The sequence below is a fragment of the Scyliorhinus torazame genome, chromosome 9 (genome assembly GCF_047496885.1).
Source record: "Scyliorhinus torazame isolate Kashiwa2021f chromosome 9, sScyTor2.1, whole genome shotgun sequence".
NCBI classification, from domain to species: Eukaryota; Metazoa; Chordata; class Chondrichthyes; order Carcharhiniformes; family Scyliorhinidae; genus Scyliorhinus; species Scyliorhinus torazame.
Window position 1 is genome coordinate 185,823,325 of NC_092715.1, and position 21,755 is coordinate 185,845,079.

At 46.3% G+C, this 21,755-nt stretch overlaps 1 protein-coding gene across 2 annotated transcripts in view; it reads right to left on the reverse strand.

The window, feature by feature from the left end:
- The window catches only part of carm1l (coactivator-associated arginine methyltransferase 1, like), a 197,873-nt gene that overhangs the window by 80,291 nt on the left and 95,827 nt on the right, over positions 1-21,755 (reverse strand). For both annotated transcript variants that reach the window (XM_072516891.1, XM_072516892.1), the window contains exons 4-5: positions 2,008-2,112; positions 675-785 (exon numbers count right to left, since the gene is read on the reverse strand). In XM_072516891.1, the coding sequence (XP_072372992.1) occupies positions 675-785; positions 2,008-2,112 (216 nt within the window). The remainder of the gene's footprint in view (positions 1-674; positions 786-2,007; positions 2,113-21,755) is intronic.

Genomic DNA, 21,755 nt, shown 5'->3' on the forward strand with positions numbered 1-21,755 from the left:
GCGATTTTAAGCCTCTCTGGAATGTACGTTAGCACTGCCTTGTTCCAGGCACAGGGCCTAACCAAATGGAAGCAGGGGTCAGAGAAAGAGTTGATTCCATAACCATGTTCTGTTATAGCAAGGTTGCAAACAGAAGCCTCACTAATAACATGCGCTAAAAATATTTGGAATTCTTGAAGATCATAAGAAATTGGATTTAAATAGTATATTCTACCATCCTGAACAGTTCATATCCAAAAAATTACAATTTTTAAGTTATGTTGGCAAATGTGAAAGCAAATTTGCACATAGCAATATCTCACTGTCAGAAAATGAGATAATTGTGGAATTTGTTGAAGATAGACACTGGCAAGACCCCTTGTTCTTCTTGTTCATTAGTTCTTTTACATTTGACTGAATAGGCAGATAAGGCTTTTGTTTAATATCATAACCAAAAGCTAATTTTTTTAATCCTGGTGTGTGTATGGAGCCTAGAACCTTCTGCCTCAGAGGCAAGTGGGTTACAAACTGAAACATACAGAAACTTGCATACACAAAATGGAAAGCTCACTGCCAAAAACTCCTATAAATTCTTTATCATGCCATTTGAACTACATTTTTGTAATGGTCTTCAATCTTCAGGAGTCAGTAGTGTATGTATCAATGTTAATCTTGGTAATGTGTTTGTGCAGTACCTCTGCATATTTGGACATTGAGCTGGCTTCCACTCCATAGACTTTTCTAGCTCCTGCTTGAACTGCGAAGAATGAAAGGATTCCTGACCCACAACCAACATCAAGAACAACCTTCAAACAGGAAAAAAAAACACACACAACAATCAGTACTCATGGCATCCGCATTGTGTTAAACTTTAATCACAGCAAATTCTGGTGTTCCGATTCGTGGGGTAGGCTTTATATAAATTATTGCAATTTGTGAACATGCCCTTTTGAGGGAGGTAAGCTGGCACACTCCATTGCAGAATTGACAGCTGCACTTCATTGGTGGGACATGAGTTTGTGTGCAAAAGTCTGCAAACCTAAGCTCAGTCAATAACACTGGTAAATATGAAGTGAAAACTGGTGTTTCTGCATAGTGAAAGGGAAGTTACTTTAGGACAGAAAATTATACAAATGCCATTGCTATGGGCATCTGATAGCCAAAGCTACATTCACACAATAAATCGTGTTCGGCATACCTTCTCTTGTCCATGGAGCGGGAATCCCCGGCCTCCCAGCCGAATGTTTCTCAGCGGCGGGAGGCGGCGTGCCCCTGCTGCTGTCAATGGGAGTTCCCATTGAAGCCACCCCATGATGCCAGGAACCCTGCGGGAGGGGGTGCGCTGCTGACGGAACCAGTGAATCCCACATTAAATGGATTTACATGCATGTGCACACACAAGTACAAGGGCAAATTGTTGGATTCTGCAGTGTAATTTTATAAATTGAATCAGAAGTTTCTTTCCAGGTTTTCTGTTGCTTAGAGACTGATGGTGGCAGAAGGTGTGACCAAGATAGATACATTTGAATGTTTTTATTAAAGAAATCAATGTACTTTTATTAATCTTAAGTTTGCTGGGGAGAATTTGGTACATGAATATATTAATCTTGTCAGTTTAATTATTTACAACTGATTACATGGATGTCAACAGCATTTCCAATGGAAAAGCAGAGATTCACTGGCAGAAGCTCCTAGATTTCTGTATTTAACCATGCATACGGGGACGCCAGAAGTTGCTGTCAGTTTCAAAGGAGTAATGATGGCGAGCAGTTTCACTACGATTACTACTGCAATGGTTATTGCCATCAGAGTTATTAAGCTAACAACAAATTTCTTAGAATAAGGATTCTAAAATAAATACATTATTAACCAGATGGAACAAATTTGCAGAAAATGAAAATTGTGTTCGAGGCTGCAGTTAACTTGATCATATTTTTACTCAAATATAACTTGGATTAAATGCCAACATGTTATAATGACAAAGTTAAGCCATGCCCTACTCTCCCACTCCAACTTGTGTGCTCTCACCTTGTCGTTAAAATCATCATGATTCTGGAGTATTGCTCTTTGATAAGTGGCTGTCCTTATATAGTCCTGCATCATGTTCTGTTGCTGTGATAAACAGCCATAAAACTGGAAAAAAAAAGAGATTGTATGGTTTTAGTCAATAGCCGATGAGTCAATTTTCCTGTCTCCCTTGTTGCTTAGCAAGTGGCATTGCCAAAACCGGAGTGCTCCACTTACTTCACCAAAGTTTCCACTTATTGTGCATTAGCTCTGATGTCAGGAATTGTGATCAAACGGACAGCACATCCATCGGACAAAAAAATCTTTTCAACCATGTGGCAAAACACTTCTGTGCAGGAGTGCAAATGAGACAGATGGAGATGTGAAATGTTCAGTTGACAGGGAGTTCCTCAGTTCTTTTTTCATGGGGGATTGGGGGAAGGGAGGAGCTGGTCGGGGGGTGGGGGGGGGGGGGGGGGTTTGTTGCATGGAGATGGAAGATGGGCAGGATAGTGAAGTATGGTGGTTAAGAACCATTCAATATTGATCATGGAGATCTTTTTCTGGTTTAAAAAAAATGCATGTCCACAACCAATCAACCCTTTCAAAGTTTAATTTTCTACCAAGTAAAATCATGTTTAAATTTAGTTTGCTTGGGCTTCCAGTCGCTGTGTAGAGTTTAAAAATTTTACTTTTAACTTATCTTTCCCAAATACTTGAAATGTGCCCATCTTTTCAGAAACTCTGAATCTCTATATAAATCAGGTTTCTGGCCTTGCCATAGAACTGGAATGGCTAAGGTCACAAAGGACATTCTCTGTGACAGTGGCCAACTTGAATTATTCCTCTCAAATGCCATTCTTACAATGTTCTACTTCATTTCCCGTAACAGCCTCCCTGAACAGGCGCCGGAATGTGGCGACTATGGCCTTTTCACAGTAACTTCATTTGAAGCCTACTTGTGACAATAAGCGATTTATTTCATTTCATTTCAGCCACCGCGCTTGAAACCACTCTTCCCTATTTAATTGCAGCCAGGGCATTTCCAGCTTCTCTTCCTAGCCTCACACTGAGATCTATTTGTGGCCCTCTCCTCTTGCTCATCTTCATGCTGTTGGTTGGCAAATGTTTTGCAGACTTGGGAGCTTGGGTTCCACACATATGCTGACAACATCCTGTTTATTTCTCAATCTGTCTCGACCTCTCCAGTGCCTCTGTGCCACCAATTTGCTCATTCAACATCTATCTGATCCTGGATGACCTGCAGTTTCCTTCATTATTAAAACAGGGAAGAGTTAAACCATCACCTTCACAAACTCCATACCATTGATACCTATTCTATCCTCTTCCCAGGCCACGTATGAAGTCTAAGATTTTTGGGACTGTACCTTTAAATTTAGGCTAAAAGAAAAGGGTCTTGTGATCTGTTCTGCAATCTGCCTGACAGTAATCCTGGGTGGTTTGATTGTTCGAAATCAAAGGAAGGTTAGACTGTTTTACTGAGACGGTGCAATGTATTTGCACTTGGAGAGAATGGCAGTCTCCGAGTTTGTAATGGGTAGACTCTGAGGGCTGAATTTTCATCTGAGGTTGGTAGCTTCACGGTCCATCTTGGGTGTTATGATTATTGTTGCTGGGAGGCACGTGCAGGCTGATATTGGGCCAGCCAACAGTGAAAACCCTTCAGAGGCACAGCAAGCCCAATTAGGAAGCACGCTTTTCACGACTCAGACCCTATATGAAGGGTCATCCTGCGAGTCACTTATTATGACAGGAAGTTGTGAAGAGGGGTTGCATGTGAGGAGATTTCATTGCATTGTCCTGTGAGGGTAAGTTTTCAATGTGGGCAAACTGATTATCATTGCTGTTAGAGATGACCCATTAAGATGCCGTTCATTGGAAAGTTTAGATGCTGAAGTCCACCAAATGTAAATGTGTAAGGGGTGTCCACAAAGCTAACATTCACTGTTTGCAAAGATCCACCATACAGCGATGTAATGCCAGCATCTTGGCAGCTACATTAGATCACAACACAGTACAATATGTAAAATTGGAATGGAACTGGTATCAGGACCCTGGATGCAGATCTTTCATTTCCAGTAACATGCCATTTCATCTCTCACATGTTCAAGTGTGGACACGCAAAAGAGCCTCACCCATACCTGTAACATCAGCACACTGTCCTCACAGGCATATGTAACTTCAAGGGAGTATCCAGCAGGGTCCTAGGAGTTCCAGACCACGCCATGACATTCTGGGATGCTCGCATACAAGCACATAAATCCATGCACTATTCGAGAAGAGGATCCAGCAGGTGATTGCACTCGGGTATTGAGTAATGTAACACAAAGAGAGAATCTGGACTCACCCAGGTGTTTTATTAATTATCATGGCAGAATGTCCCAGAGGAACAGCCTGTCTGACTCCCATGGATTAAATGCACTCAGCTTCTGTCACCAGGACCGATCCTGGTGGAGGAGGTCGGAGGTCAGAGGGATACCCTGTATCCAACAGGTTGAAGAAACCTTCCTGCAGTTATGAAGAGAGCTTGATAGGCAATTGCTTCATCAGTGAGTACACCAGGCAAATAGGTCCAAACATGGTTTTAGTCCTGTGACCTGTTGAACTCAGGCAAGTTGAACTGTTTGACTGAAACATACATTTGTCTCTGGTTTGAGGTCTCAGATGACTGAAAAATCAGATGGGTCACAATTGCCATATACATCACCATCGACGGGGATGATTGAATGGACATGACACTCCCATAACTGGAATGGCATCAGAATGCCCACTTTGACACTCGGCCACAATGATTTCTGTATCCATGTACAAGCATGATCTAGGTCACTGAATTGCGTTTCTATTGTTCACTTACCGGAGCAGAGAGCTCAAAATACTAAGATGATGGCCTGGTTAGGTCTGGGCTCGCGAACCTCAGGATCATTTGTCCAATGGAGAAGTAGACCATGCAGATCGCACGTGTGCCTTTCCAGGCTAGTGTAGGAGCTGGAAAGTGTCCATTACAGCTGCCAAAGGCAATATTAAAGAAACCTTTGATCACTGGTGGTTCAGCATTGTGGTGGTGGATCAAGCATAATGGGCATTTGTCACATAGTAGAACATGAAGCTGGGATTGTGGGCCAAGGATTCTACTTATTTTGCTTTTTGATAATGATTGTAACTACATGTGCACTCACACAAAGCAAGGATCACACTAATTGTTTCATGTTGTGTCTCACACAGGGCCCATGGCTGCACAACCACCCCCAGAGTTGGAAATTCCTTAGACATCAGGAGGAAGAGGACAAAGAGATGTTCAAAGAAGCACTGTCCCATCTGACGAGTCCACAATCCACCAACATAAATACTAGCATGGCAGAGAGAAATGAGGGTGTTTGTGGGTGACTGCACAATATTCAGCACCATTTGTGACTTCTCAGATAATGAAGCGCTCCATGTCCAAATGCAGCAAGACCTGGCCAATATCCAGGCTTGGACTGACAAGTGGCAAGTTACATTCGCGCCACACAAGTGCCAGGCAATGACCATCTCCTAACAAGAGAGGATCGAGTCATCGCCCATTGACATTCAATGGCATTACCATCACTTAACCTCCACATTCAACATCCTGGGGGTTACCATTCATCAGAAATTGATCTAGACTAGCCATATTAATACTGTGGCCACCAGGGCAGGTCAAAGGCTAGGAGTCCTACAGCGAGTAACTCACCTCCTGACGCCCCCCCCCCCCTCCCCCCCCCCAAAAAAGCCTGTCCACCATCTACAAGGCACAAGACAGGAGTGTAATAGAATACTCTCCACTTGCCTGGATGAGTGCAGCTCCAAGAAGCCCAACACTATCCAGGACAAAGCAGCCCGCCTGATTGCTCCCCCTTCCACAAACATTCAAACCCTCCACCACTGATGAACAGTGGCAGCCGTGTGTACCATCTACAAGTTGCAAAGCAGTAACTCGCCAAGGTTCCTTAGAACCTTTCAAAACCACTACCATCTAGAAGGACAAGAGCAGCAAATAACTGGGAACCCACCACCTGGAGATTCTCCTCCATGTCACTCAACATCCTGACTTGGAAATGTATCGCCGTTCCTTCACTGGCGCTGTGGCAAAATCCTGGAACACCCTCCCTAACAACACCGTGGGTGTCCCTACGCCTCAGGGATTCAGCAGTTCAAGAAGCCAACTCACCATCACCTTCTAAAGGGCAACTAGGGATGGGTAATAAATGCTGATCTAACCAGTGACGCCCTCATCCCGTGAATCAATTTTTAAAAAGTAGGTGACATGTGGTGAACAACACAGCATCCAGCGTGAAGGACAAGGGGTCGGTGTCAGACACATACGTCCTCAGAGCGAAGGGGGGACTGGAATGAAGATGAAGCTTTAGCTGGCTTAGAGGTGGGCCTCAGGAATCACTTTATGGAGCTAAGTACTTGGATCAGTTGCAGCGAACATCTGGCAGGGTTCACCAAGTCAATGAGCACTGAGACTGCAAATGGAGGAGGCTATCGCATTAATGAACTCGATTTTGTCTTGGGATCTCGACTGCATGAATTTTAACCCTGAGAGACTGGCCAATGTAGAATAATAGGATATGCAGTGCAGAAGGAGGCCATTCAGCCCATCGAGTCTGCACCGGCTCTTGGAAAGAGCACCCTACCTAAGCCTACAGCTCCACCCTATCTCTGTAACCCAGGAACCCCAGCTAACCTTTTTTGGACACCAAGGGCAATTTATCATGGCCAATCCACCTAACCTGCACATCTTTGGACTGTGAACAAAGAACAAAGAACAAAGAAATGTACAGCACAGGAACAGGCCCTTCGGCCCTCCAAGCCCGTGCCGACCATACTGCCCGACTAAACTACAATCTTCTACACTTCCTGGGTCCGTATCCTTCTATTCCCATCCTATTCATATATTTGTCAAGATGCCCCTTAAATGTCCCTATCGTCCCTGCCTCCACTACCTCCTCCGGTAGTGAGTTCCAGGCACCCACTACCCTCTGCGTAAAAAACTTGCCTCGTACATCTACTCTAAACTTTGCCCCTCTCACCTTAAACCTATGCCCCCTAGTAATTGACCCCTCTACCCTGGGGAAAAGCCTCTGACTATCCACTCTGTCTATGCCCCTCATAATTTTGTATACCTCTATCAGGTCGCCCCTCAACCTCCTTCGTTCCAGTGAGAACAAACAGAGTTTATTCAATCGCTCCTCATAGCTTATGCCCTCCATACCAGGCAACATTCTGGTAAATCTCTTCTGCACCCTCTCTAAAGCCTCCACATCCTTCTGGTAGTGTGGCGACCAGAATTGAACACTATACTCCAAGTGTGGCCTAACTAAGGTTCTATACAGCTGCAACATGACTTGCCAATTCTTATACTCAATGCCCCGGCCAATGAAGGCAAGCATGCCGTATGCCTTCTTGACTACCTTCTCCACCTGTGTAGCCCCTTTCAGTGATCTGTGGACCTGTACTCCTAGATCTCTTTGACTTTCAATACTCTTGAGGGTTCTACCATTCACTGTATATTCCCTACCTGCATTAGCCCTTCCAAAATGCATTACCTCACATTTGTCCAGGTTAAACTCCATCTGCCATCTCTCCGCCCAAGTCTCCAGACAATCTAAATCCTGCTGTATCCTCAGACAGTCCTCATCGCTATCCGCAATTCCACCAACCTTTGTGTCGTCTGCAAACTTACTAATCAGACCAGTTACATTTTCCTCCAAATCATTTATATATACTACAAAGAGCAAAGGTCCCAGCACTGATCCCTGTGGAACACCACTGGTCACAGCCCTCCAATTAGAAAAGCATCCCTCCATTGCTACCCTCTGCCTTCTATGGCCTAGCCAGTTCTGTATCCACCTTGCCAGTTCACCCCTGATCCCGTGTGACTTCACCTTTTGTACTAGTCTACCATGAGGGACCTTGTCAAAGGTCTTACTGAAGTCCATATAGACAACATCTACTGCCCTACCTGCATCAATCATCTTAGTGACCTCCTCGAAAAACTCTATCAAGTTAGTGAGACACGACCTCCCCTTCACAAAACCGTGCTGCCTCTCACTAATACGTCCATTTGCTTCCAAATGGGAGTAGATCCTGTCTCGAAGAATTCTCTCCAGTAATTTCCCTACCACTGAAGTAAGGCTCACCGGCCTGTAGTTCCCGGGATTATCCCTGCCACCCTTCTTAAACAGAGGAACAACATTGGCTATTCTCCAGTCCTCCGGGACATCCCCTGAAGACAGCGAGGATCCAAAGATTTCTGTCAAGGCCTCAGCAATTTCCTCTCCAGCCTCCTTCAGTATTCTGGGGTAGATCCCATCCGGCCCTGGGGACTTATCTACCTTAATATTTTTTAAGACACCCAACACCTCGTCTTTTTGGATCACAATGTGACCCAGGCTATCTACACCCCCTTCTCCAGACTCAACATCTACCAATTCCTTCTCTTTGGTGAATACTGATGCAAAGTATTCATTTAGTACCTCGCCCATTTCCTCTGGCTCCACACATAGATTCCCTTGCCTATCCTTCAGTGGGCCAACCCTTTCCCTGGCTACCCTCTTGCTTTTTATGTAAGTGTAAAAAGCCTTGGGATTTTCCTTAACCCTATTTGCCAATGACTTTTCATGACCCCTTCTAGCCCTCCTGACTCCCTGCTTAAGTTCCTTCCTACTTTCCTTATATGCCACACAGGCTTCGTCTGTTCCCAGCCTTTTAGCCCTGACAAATGCCTCCTTTTTCTTTTTGACGGGAGGAAACCGGAGCACCCGGAGGAAATCCACGCAGACATGGGGAGAACGTGCAGACTCCGGACAGACAGTGACCCAAGCCGGGAATCGAACCTGGGACCCTAGAGCTGTGAAGCAACTGTGCTAACCACTGTGCTACTATGCTGCCCATCTCATTGAGAGCCACATGCAGCATCAATCCCAGTGGAGGCAAGAGCAAAGCATCAAGGGTCACTAAGCAGCCTGGAGCAGTCCATTCAGTGTGAGCACTGTGCTTCTTGGAATACATGGGAGGAGCTCTGCACCCACAACAGGACCTTCTTCCTGATTGCACAATGAAAGCTGGAGTGGATGACTGATGTACCCCAACCAACCACTCCGAAAGATAACCCAGGACTGAGGAATTTTGCAGAGGCGAATATGTCTTCTGGAAACATTCATCTTCCACAGCCCCTCCACCAAAGTCCTCATCTGTGGTAGGTGCACCAGTGACCATGCTGCCCTTTTAGCCTCGAATAACCACCTGCATGGGGAGGCAACACACGGGGGAAACACCACATCGGAGTGTTCAAGCTCCAAAGGCACCGTTTCCTTCATTGGGTTCACAGGTGGTATTATATCTCACCTTTTCCATTTTCTGTAAATACACTATATAAATCAAAGGATTCATGTATCGGTCTACACTTGCTGAGCGGCATATAGAATAAATCAGGTAAACAGGTAGCTGCATTACCTTACCAGTACAGCCAGAAGTTGATCCCTCTGTCACCTGACAGTTACGAAGGATGAAGCCATGAGTGCCCATCACAGTAATGTCAGGTGCTCAGTGAAACTTTTGTCTTCTTCTGATAACAGAAATCCATGGGATGTGTGCCCCACTGGCAAGGCCTAAGTTGATTATGAGCCACCTAATTGAACCCATGTCATCCATGTGGCGGAGGTACATTCACAGTGCTGTTAGGAAGGGAGTTCCAGGATTTTGAGACAGTAACATAGAACATTACAGCGCAGTACAGGCCCTTCGGCCCTCGATGCTGCGCCGACCTGTGAAACCACTCTAAAGCCCATCTACACTATTCCCTTATCGTCCATATGTCTATCCAATGACCATTTGAATGCCCTTAGTGTTGGCAAGTCCACTACTGTTGCAGGCAGGGCATTCCACGCCCTTACTACATCTGACATCTGTCCTATATCTATCTCCCCTCAATTTAAAGCTATGTCCCCTCGTGCTAGACATCACCATCCGAGGAAAAAGGCTCTCACTGTCCACCCTATCTAAACCTCTGATCATCTTGTATGCCTCAATTAAGTCACCTCTTAACCTTCTTCTCTCTAATGAAAACAGCCTCAAGTCCCTCAGCCTTCCCTCATAAGATCTTCCCTCCATACCAGGCAACATTCTGGTAAATCTCCTCTGCACCCTTTCCAATGCTTCCACATCCTTCCTATAATGCGGCGACCAGAATTGCATGCAATACTCCAAATGCGGCCGCAACAGAGTTTTGTACAGCTGCAACATGACCTCATGGCTCCGAAACTCAATCCCTCTACCAATAAAAGCTAACACACCATACGCCTTCTCAACAACCCTCTCAACCTGGGTGGCAACTTTCAGGGATCTATGAACATGGACACCGAGATCTCTCTGTTCATCCACACTACCAAGAATCTTATCATTAGCCGAGTACTTTGTCTTCCTGTTATTCCTTCCAAAATGAATCACCTCACACTTTTCTGCATTAAACTCCATTTTCCACCTCTCAGCCCAGCGCTGCAGCTTATCTATGTCCCTCTGTAACTTATAACATCCTTCCGCACTGTCCACAACTCCACCGACTTTAGTGTCATCTGCAAATTTACTCACCCATCCTTCTACGCCCTCCTCCAGGTCATTTATAAAAATGACAAACAGCAATGGCCCCAAAACAGATCCTTGTGGTACACCACTAGTAACTGGGCTCCAGTCTGAACATTTCCCATCAACCACCACCTTTTGTCTTCTCCCAGCTAGCCAATATTTGATCCAAACTGCTAAATCACCCTGAATCCCATGCCTCCATATTTGCTGCAGTAGCCTACTGTGGGGAACGTTATCAAGTGCTTTGCTGAAATCCATATACACCACATCAACTGCTTTACCCTCATCCACCTGTTTGGTCACCTTCTCAAAGAACTCAATAAGGTTTGTGAGGCACGACCTAACCTTCACAAAACCGTGTTGACTATCTCTAATTAAATTATTCCTTTTCAGATGATTATACATCCTATTTCTTAAAAACCTTTCCAAGACTTTGCCCACAACAGAAGTAAGGCTCACTGGCCCAAAGTTACCGGGGTTGTCTCTACTCCCCTTCTTGAACAAGGGGACAACATTTACTATCCTCCAGTCTTCTGGCACTATTCCTGTAGACAAAGATGACTTAAAGATCAAAGCCAAAGGCTCAGCAATGTCCTCCCTAGCTTCCCAGAGAATCCTAGGATAAATCCCATCCGGCCCAGGGGACTTGTCTATTTTCACACTTTCCAGAATTACTAACACCTCCTCCTCATGAACCTCAAGCCCTTCTAGTTTAGTAGCCTGAATCTCAGTATTCTCCTTGACAACATTGCCTTTTTCCTGTATGGATACTGACAAAAAAATATTCATTTAGCACTTCTCCTATCTCCTCGGACTCCAAGCACAACTTCCCATACTGTCCTTGACTGGCCCTACTCTTGCCCTAGTCATTTGTTTATTCCTGACCTATCTATAGAAAGCTTTAAGGTTATCCTTGATCCTACCTGCCAAAGACTTCTCATGTCCCCTCCTGGCTCTTCTTAGCTCTCTCTTTAGGTCCTTCCTAGCTAACTTGTAACTCTCGAGCGCCCTAACTGAACATTCATGTCTCATCTTTACATAAGCCTCCTTCTTCCTCTTGACAAGTGTTTCGACTGCTTTAGTAAACCACGGTTCCCTCTCTCGACCACTTCCTCCCTGCCTGACAGGTACATACTTATCAAGGACACGCATTAGCTGTTCCTTGAACAAGCTCCAAATTTCCATTGTGCCCATCCCCTGCAGTTTTCCTCTCGATCCGATGCAACCTAAGTCTTGCCTCATCACATCATAATTGCCTTTCCCCCAGATATAACTCGTGCCCTGCGGTATATACCTATCCCTTTCCATCACTAAAGTAAACGTAATCGAATTGTGGTCACTATCACCAAAGTGCTCACCTACCTCCAAATCTAACACCTGTCCTGGTTCATTACCCAGTACCAAATCCAATACGGCCTTGCCTCTCGTTAGCCTATCTGCAAACTGTGTCAGGAAACCCTCCTGCACACATTGGACAAAAATGGACCCATCTAAAGTACTCAAACTGTAGCGTTTCCAGTCAATATTTGGAAAGTTAAAGTCCCCCATAACAACTAACCTGTTGCTTTCGCTCCTATCCAGAATCATCTTTGCAATCCTTTCCTCTACTCTTCTCTGGAACTTTTCGGAGGCCTATAGAAAACCCCTAACAGGGTGACCTCTTCTTTCCTGTTTCTAGCCTCAGCCCATTCTACCTCAGTAGACGAGTCCTCATCAAACGTCCTTTCTGCCACCGTAATACTGTCCTTGACTTACAATGCCACCCCTCTCACTCTTTTACTACCTTTCCTGAGCTTACTGAAATATCTATACCCCGGCACCTGCAACAACCATTCCTGTCCCTGCTCTATCCATGTCTCCGAAATTGCCACAACATCGAAGTCCCAGGTACCAACCCATGCCGCAAGTTCACCCACCTTATTCCGGATGCTCCTGGCATTGAAGAAGACTCAATTTAAACCACCTTCCTGCCTACCGGTACACTCCTGCAACTTTGAAACCTTACTCAAGACCTCACTACTCTCAACCCCTTGTATACTGGAGCTACAATTCAGGTTCCCAATCCCCTGCTGAACTAGTTTAAACCCTCCCGAAGAGCATTAGCAAATTTCCCCCCCAGTATATTGGTACCCCTCTGGTCCAGGTGTAGACCATCCCATTTGTAGAGGTCCCACCGACCCCAGAATGAGCCCCAATTATCCAGAAAACTGAAACCCTCCCTCCTGCACCATCCCTGTAGCCACGTGTTCAACTCCTCTCTCTTCCTATTCCTCGTCTCGCTAGCACGTGGCACGGGTGACAACCCAGAGATACGAACTCTGTTTGTCCTCGATCTAAGATTCCACCCTAGCTCCCTGAATTCCTGCGTTACATCCCTATCCCTTTTCCTACCTATGTCGTTGGTACCTATGTGGACCACGACTTGGGGCTGCTCCCCCTCCCCCTTAAGGATTCCAAAAACATGAACCGTGAAGGAACAACAATATATTTTCAAGTGAAGATGTTGGGGTTTGGAAGGGACCTTCCAGGCGGTGGTGTTCCCATGCATGTGCTACCTTGCCCTTAAGTGGCAGAGGTTGTGTATTTGAATGTGCTTTTGATGAATCCTTGGTAAGTTGCTGCAGTGCATCTTGCAAATGATACACACTGCTGTCATGGCGCATGAGTAATGAAGTGGGAAAATGTTTAAGGTGCAAATTGGGGTGCCGATTGGGCAGTTGATTTGCCCTGTATGGTGTTGAGTTTGTTGAGTGTCGTTGGAGCTGAATCCATTCAAGCAACTGGAGAGTATTCCATCACAGTTCTGACTTATGCCTTGTAGATGGTGGACAGACTTTGGGGAGACAGAGCCGAGTTAGCTAGCTCAGAATTCCGTGCCTCTGACCTTCTCTTGTTGCGGCAATGTTATGGCTGGTCCAATTCAGTTTCTGGCCAACGGTAACCCCCCAGGATGTTGATACTGAGGGATTCAACAATGGTAATGCCATTGAATGTCGAGAGGAGATGGTTATAGTCCCTCATGTTGGAATGGGAAATGCCTGGCAATTGTGTTGCGGAAATGTTACTTTGGGCACGATTCAGCTGCCTCGTCTTGCCTGACTTGATGTTGGGTTGAGGCCATTGAATATCGCAAGAGGCCTGCATCGAGATTCGTGACGCTCAAAAGATTCAATGGAATCTCGCAGCACATCGCAATCTGGACCTCGCTGGGCACGATCTAGGCGCTCAAGGGTCTCACGGTGGCATAGTGGTTAGCACTGCTGCCTCAGTGCCAAGGACCCGGGTTCAATTCTGGCTTGCCTGTGTCAGGTCTGTGCACTCTTCCCGTGTCTGCATGGTTTTCCACTGGTTTCCTCCCACAGTCCAAAGATGTATGGGGTAGGTGGATTGGCCATGATAAACTGCCCCTTAGTGTCCAGGGATGTACAGGTTAGGTTATGGAGTTACAGGAATAGGGCGGGTGGACATGGATGGAATGCTCATTTGAAGAGTCAGTATAGACTCGATAGGCCGAAAGGCCTCGTTCGGCACTGTAGGGATTCTATGATATTTAAATGAGTCATTAGGATCATTTAAATATGCACTCGCCCAATTCACCTGGGGCCCGGGATCCACCGGCCTCGCTATCGAAGCCTCAACCGAGTGCCATTTGGTACTGGTTCATTAAGTCATGAACCAGTCATGATGGCACCTTGGGGGTGGCATGATGATGTAGTGGTCAGTACTGCTGCCTCACGGCGCCGAGGACCCGGGTTCAATCCCAGCCCACTGTCCGTGTGGAGTTTGCATGTTCTCCCCATCTCTACGTGGATCTCACCCCCACAACCCAAAGATGTGCAGGGTAGTGCATTGGTCACGTTAAATTGTCCCTTAATTGGAAAAAAAAGAATTGGGTAGTTTAAATTTATAAAAAAGAAAAAAAAATGATGGCACCTCGGGCGGTCTCACTGAGGAGTTGAGGCCCTTGGGTGGTCATGTACTGGGCAGGGTGGCACTTTGACACTCCCTCTGGCACCTGGACACCGCCAGCCTAGCACCTTGAAACTGCCAGCCTGGCAATGCCTCGTTGTCCATGTTGCACTGCCAGGCTTGCAGGGGCACTGCCAGCCAACATGCCCAGGTGCCTACTTAAGCAACGAGTCAGGAGGGCTAGAAGGGGTCACGAAAAGTCATTAGCAAATAGGGTTAAGGAAAATCCCAAGGCTTTTTACACATACATAAAAAGCAAGAGGGTAGCCAGGGAAAGGGTTGGCCCACTGAAGGATAGGCAAGGGAATCTATGTGTGGAGCCAGAGGAAATGGGCGAGGTACTAAATGAATACTTTGTATCAGTATTCACCAAAGAGAAGGAATTGGTAGATGTTGAGTCTGGAGAAGGGGGTGTAGATAGCCTGGGTCACATTGTGATCCAAAAAGACGAGGTGTTGGGTGTCTTAAAAAATATTAAGGTAGATAAGTCCCCAGGGCCTGATGGGATCTAACCCAGAATACTGAAGGAGGCTGGAGAGGAAATTGCTGAGGCCTTGACAGAAATCTTTGGATCCTCGCTGTCTTCAGGGGATGTCCCGGAGGACTGGAGAATAGCCAATGTTGTTCCTCTGTTTAAGAAGGGTAGCAAGGATAATCCCGGGAACTACAGGCCGGTGAGCCTTACGTCAGTGGTAGGGAAATTACTGGAGAGAATTCTTCGAGACAGGATCTACTCTCATTTGGAAGCAAATAGACGAATAAGTGAGAGGCAGCACGGTTTTGTGAAGGGGAGGTCGTGTCTCACTAACTTGATAGAGTTTTTCGAGGAGTTCACTAAGATGATTGATGCAAGTAGGGCAGTAGATGTTGTCTATATGGACTTCAGTAAGGCCTTTGACAAGGTCCCTCATGGTAGACTTGTACAAAAGGTGAAGTCACACGGGATCAGGGGTGAACTGGCAAGGTGGATACAGAACTGGCTAGGCCATAGAAGGCAGAGGGTAGCAATGGAGGGATGCTTTTCTAATTGGAGGGCTGTGACCAGTGGTGTTCCACAGGGATCAGTGCTGGGACCTTTGCTCTTTGTAGTATATATAAATGATTTGGAGGAAAATGTAACTGGTCTGATTAGTAAGTTTGCAGACGACACAAAGGTTGGTGGAATTGCGGATAGCGATGAGGAATGTCTGAGGATACAGCAGGATTTAGATTGTCTGGAGACTTGGGCGGAGAGATGGCAGATGGAGTTTAATCCGGACAAATGTGAGGTAATGCATTTTGGAAGGTCTAATGCAGGTAGGGAATATACAGTGAATGGTAGAACCCTCAAGAGTATTGAAAGTCAAAGAGATCTAGGAGTACAGGTCCACAGGTCATTGAAAGGGGCAACACAGGTGGAGAAGGTAGTCAAGAAGGCATACGGCATGCTGGCCTTCATGGGCCGGGGCATTGAGTATAAGAATTGGCAAGTCATGTTGCAGCTGTATAGAACCTTAGTTAGGCCACACTTGGAGTATAGTGTTCAATTCTGGTCGCCACACTACCAGAAGGATGTGGAGGCTTTAGAGAGGGTGCAGAAGAGATTTACCAGAATGTTGCCTGGTATGGAGGGCATAAGCTATGAGGAGCGGTTGAATAAACTCGGTTTGTTCTCACTGGAACGAAGGAGGTTGAGGGGCGACCTGATAGAGGTATACAAAATTATGAGGGGCATAGACAGAGTGGATAGTCAGAGGCTTTTCCCCAGGGTAGAGGGGTCAATTACTAGGGGGCATAGGTTTAAGGTGAGAGGGGCAAGGTTTAGAGTAGATGTACGAGGCAAGTTTTTTACGCAGAGGGTAGTGGGTACCTGGAACTCGCTACCGGAGGAGGTAGTGGAAGCAGGGACGATAGGGACATTTAAGGGGCATCTTGACAAATATATGAATAGGATGGGAATAGAAGGATACGGACCCAGGAAGTGTAGAAGATTGTAGTTTAGTCGGGCAGTATGGTCGGCACAGGCTTGGAGGGCCGAAGGGCCTGTTCCTGTGCTGTACATTTCTTTGTTCTTTGTTTGTGCCAGGTTACCCGTGCCAGGGCTCGGGCCCAGGGGGGCCTTGTCCACAAGAGATGGGATGAGGGAGGCCTGAGGACCCTGGAAGAGGTACGTTGGGTGAAGTAGCGCTGGTGGGGGAGGGGGTGGTCCTGAGGCCGTGGTAGGGGTGAAAGATCCTGGCTGCCTTTACAAATGGTGCACCAATCCGTGAATAATCTTCCTGCACTGCCATTCAGCAAACTGGTGAATTGCGCCTTTTATTCCTCCCAATCTCAAATTGCAGCATTTCTGATGGTGCATCCATCATATCTGCACATTCTGAGTCTCAACTGACGCTGTGCAGGAATACTCCCGATATAGGGCCAGGTCTCAGTTACTGACCAGGCAAACTCTTCACTGTTATTTGACAGCTTCCGGAAAATACATGTAGGTCCCTAGAGGGTAGTCTTGGTCAGTAGCTCATGATGGCTGAATGCTGACTCATAAAATTGAAGATTTCAACCATTGTAATGCCAGAGAGTCTGAAGGACACGTTTACATTTTCTCTCTTTTGGTGGAATGGGTATCTCCTGGAAGATGAGACGCATCTATGATATCAAAGGCAGACATCTAGCAATGGCTGGACGGCCATTTGCTTCAGAGGATGTATCTGCACCCGCAATGTTGCTGGATTAGAGCCCTCTTATTGACTTCTACATCAAATGCTGAGCCACCGCTAGGTACCTGGGTACGCTTGTCATCATTACCCCCTTTTTTGTCCTCAATTCTTTTCTGTTCTTCCACAGGATGCGTGTGTTATTGTCCAACCCTAATTGGCAATGAGTGGTGGTGAGCTGCCTTCCTGAGCTGCTGCAGTCCATGTGGCGTAGGTATACCCACAGTGCTGATGGGGAGGCAGTTCCTCCTGCTCCTCCTCTTCACTTCCATCTTCGTTTGAGGCAGATGGTTAACCTCTTCCTCTTATGAGCCATCTACGTCTGTAGGCTACAGATCTTGAATCTGTTACACTCCTTCACTGCGCCAGAGGCCCCTATTTTTAAAATGCCCTGCTGGATGAGTGCCCTGGTTTAAAGGTTCTGCCGTTAGAAAGCACCCTCTCTGTTTAGCTCAATGAAGTAAACAGCCACCTCCACGATGGGTAACCTTTGTCCCTCAGTAGCCAGTCACAGATCTGAGGTGCAGGTCAAAAACATGCGTCAGGCTTGACTCCATCAGGGTGAAAGAGTAACAGCAGCTTCCAGGGAATTGTGCACAGATGAGGAGGAAAACATTACTCTGGTTGCACATTAAACTGAGCGTTGATGGAATAAAAATATTTTCTATTCATAGGTCAGTGCACCTCCTGGGATAGTGCTTTGATAGTCATGTGTGTGCAATCCATCACACCTTGCACTTGTGGAAAGGCAGCTATTGACACAATCCTCATTGCTCTTAGGGTCTGAGACTTCACATCTGTTGAGAAATTGATGTGCTCCCCTAGCTGAACAAAAAGGGCATTTGGTCATTGATGTTATGCATCTGTGGGAGGCTGACTGAAGTGCTGAGATGTCAAAGAAGTGTTACTGTGCAGGGGGAGGTCATTCGGCCCATCATGTCTGCACCAGCTCTCCAAATGAGCATTATGACTTCGTGTCATTTTCCTGCCTTCTCCCTGTACCATTGCACATTGCTTCTATTCAAAAAGTTATCTGATGCCCTCTTGAAAGCCTTGAGTGAACCTCCCTCCACCACACTTCCAGCCGTGCATTCCAGACCTCAACCACTTATTGTGTGAAAGATTTTTTTCCCACTTCACTTTTGCAAATTACTTTAAATCTTGTTCTCGATCCTTTTACGAGTTTCTTTCTAGTTACTCTGTCCAGCCCCCTCATGATTTTAAAAACCTCTATCAAATCTTCTCTTGGCCTTCTTCTCTTCAAGGAGGACAATTCAAAGCTTTCACATCTATCCGCATAACTGAACTTTCTCACCCCTGGAATCACCCTTACAAATCTCTTCTGCGCTCTCTCCAACGCATTCACATCTTTGCTATAGCGTGGTACCCATTCATAGGGGCCTGTTTAGCTCAGTTGAACAGCTGATTTACGATGCAGAGCGAGGCCAACAGCGCAGGTTCAATTCCGGTGTCGGCTGACGTTATTCATGAAGGTCCTGCCTTCTCAACCTTGCTCCACGTCGGAGATGTGGTGATCCTCAGGTTAAATTACCACCAGTCAGTTCTCCCTCTCAAAGAGGAAAGAAGCCTATGGTCATCTGGGACTAGGGCGACTTTATTTTATACTGTGATACCTAGAACTGTGCACTATAGTCCAGCTGAACGGCACGGTAGCTCAGTGGTTAGCACTGTTGCTTCATAGCGCCAGGGTCCCAGGTTCCATTCCCAGCTTGGGTCACTTGTCTGTGCGGAGTCTGCACGTTCTCCCTGTGTCTGTGTGGGTTTCCTCCGGGTGCTCCCACAACTCCCGAAAGATGTGCTGTTAGGGAATTTGAACAATAAAGATTATTATTATCACGTACAAGTTCAGCATAACCTCCTTGCTCTTATAATAATAATCTTTATTAGTGTCACAAGTGGCTTACATTAACACTGCAACGAAGTTACTGTGAAAATCCTCAAGTCGCCACATTCCGGCACCTGCTCGGGTACACTGAGGGAGAATTCAGAATGTCCAATTCACGTAACAAGCACGGCTTTCAGGACTTGTATTCAGGTTTTGTACTCCAGCCGTCACTCGAGCTCCATACACGAAGCTCAATTTTCTGTAGCTGGCAGCACTTCCTACACATGTGGTCGTCTAGAACACTAGTAGCATTCATGACTTCCCACATATTACAGGATACATATTCTGCATCAGAGCTGCATAAAGTTGAGGGCCACAGTGACTTTTAGAGAAGAACGTGGGAACCTGTTAATCGAGGGGGTGTTCTCTGCCTCCAACAAGGCACAGATTTCTCTGACCACATTCCGAGACATTCTAAGCCTTCGTCTGCATGCCCTTTCGGTCATTTCGAGGAAGCTGTACCTGTTCCAGTTGACCATTTTCTTAGAGCATTATCTCACCATCCTCCTGATGTGCTGACTGGGCTTTGTCAGCTCATGGCTCCAGCCGCAGGCTGCTGCCATTTATTTTCTCTATATGTCATATGTCGCATGTGTGAGGGTCCTGCACCTATTTCTTCAACCTTCCTTCCTTCATGGATAATACTGGCAGACTGGCAGTCTGAAATGCACTTTTATTTTTAAACAAGGCAAGGAAGGAGCCCGTGGGACATGCCAGACAGCTTCATCTACCCTTCCCTGAAGTCAAACAGAATGCTCTATCTCAAAGTAAGTAGAGCTTTGAATCTGAAATCTCACACAACTCGATAGAAGGCTTAGAATTCTTTGCCTCAGGCCTTCAGAGCTGTTCAGGTCTCCAACCTGAAGTTGTGGACCAAACAGCAATTTTTGCATATTCTGTCAGTGAAAGTCACAACTTCCTGTTCTCTCCGTCTCTTTAAATGGCCCAGCTGATCCCTACTGAAATCCAGGTCTGACGCGTTCAAGCCAGGCAACCCTGACTTATACAAGAAATCTAGGTACGACCTCTGCAAAGTCATCAGGGACACCAAGTGACGATATCAGACTAAGCTAGAGTCATAGACTAGTGACACAACTCCCATCAGTTGTTACAAGGCTTAAGCAACATAAAGGGCTATAAATCAAAGCAGAGTAAAATCTTTAGCAACAGTGCACCCCTCCCCGATGAACACAAAGCTTCTATGCTCGTTTCAAGCAGGAAACTAACAAACTGTTGTCAACTGCCCCAACAGCCTTGGACATACCATCACAGCCTCAGAAGTCAGATCGGCCTTCTTGAAATTTGAACCCAGGGAAAGCAACAGGTCCTTAAAGACTCCCTGGTCATGCACTGAACTCCTGCGTGGACCAACTGGCAGATGTGTTCGCAGACATCTTCAACCACTTCCTACTCTGCTCTGAGGTTTCCACCTGCTTCAAGAAGACCACCATCATACCGGTGTCAAAGAAGAAGCAGGCAACGTGCCTCAGTGACTACCGTCCGGTGGCTTGACATCGATCACTATGAAGTGCTTCGAGAGTTGGTCATGAGACACAAACTCCATACTCCCAGAATGCCTTGATCCACTGCAATTCACACACCGGCACAATCGGTCCACGGCAGACGCTATCTCCCTGGCCCTACACTCATCCCTGGAACATCTTGACAAGGACTCCTACATCAGACTCCTAGTCATTGACTATAGCTCTGCCTTCAACACCATAATCCCAGCCAAGCTCATATCAAAACTCCAAAACCTTGGACTTTGCTCCTCCTCTGCAACTGGATCATCGACTCCCTGACCCATAGACCACAATCAGTAAGGATAAGCAACGACACTTCCTCCACGATAATCCTCAATACTGGGGCCCCGCAAGGCTGCATACTTAGCCCGTACTATACTCCTTATACACACATCACTGTGTGGCACAATTTGACTCCAACGCCATCTATAGGTTTGCTGATGGCACGACTGTAGTGGGTCGAATCTTAAACAAGGATGAGTCAGAGTACAGGAGGGAGATAGAGAATCTAGTGGCATGGTGTAACGACAACAATCTCTCCCTCAATGTCAGCAAAAGTAAGGAGCTGGTCATCAACTTTAGGAAGCAAAGTGTCGTACACACCTGTCTTTTTAAAAAATTTATAAATTTAGAGGACCCAATTATTTTTATTTCCAATTAAGGGGCAATTTAGCATGGCCAATCCACCTAACCTGCACATCTTTGGGTTGTGGGGGTGAAACACAAGCAGACACGGGGGGAATGTGCAAACTCCACACAGACAGTGACCCAGGGTCGGGATTCGAACCCAGGCCCTCAGCGCCGTAGTACACACCTGTCTGCATCAATGGTGCCAAGGTGGAGATGGTTGACAGCTTCAAATTCCTAGTTGTGCACATCACCAACACTCTGCCTGGCCCACCCATGTTGACACTACGACCAGAAATCACAACAGCGCCTATACTTCCTCAGGAACTAAGTAAATATGCCATGTTCACATTGATTGAAAAACAGCTTTTCCCCCACTTTTACCAGACTCCTGAATGACTGACTAATCTCTCTACGCATCTT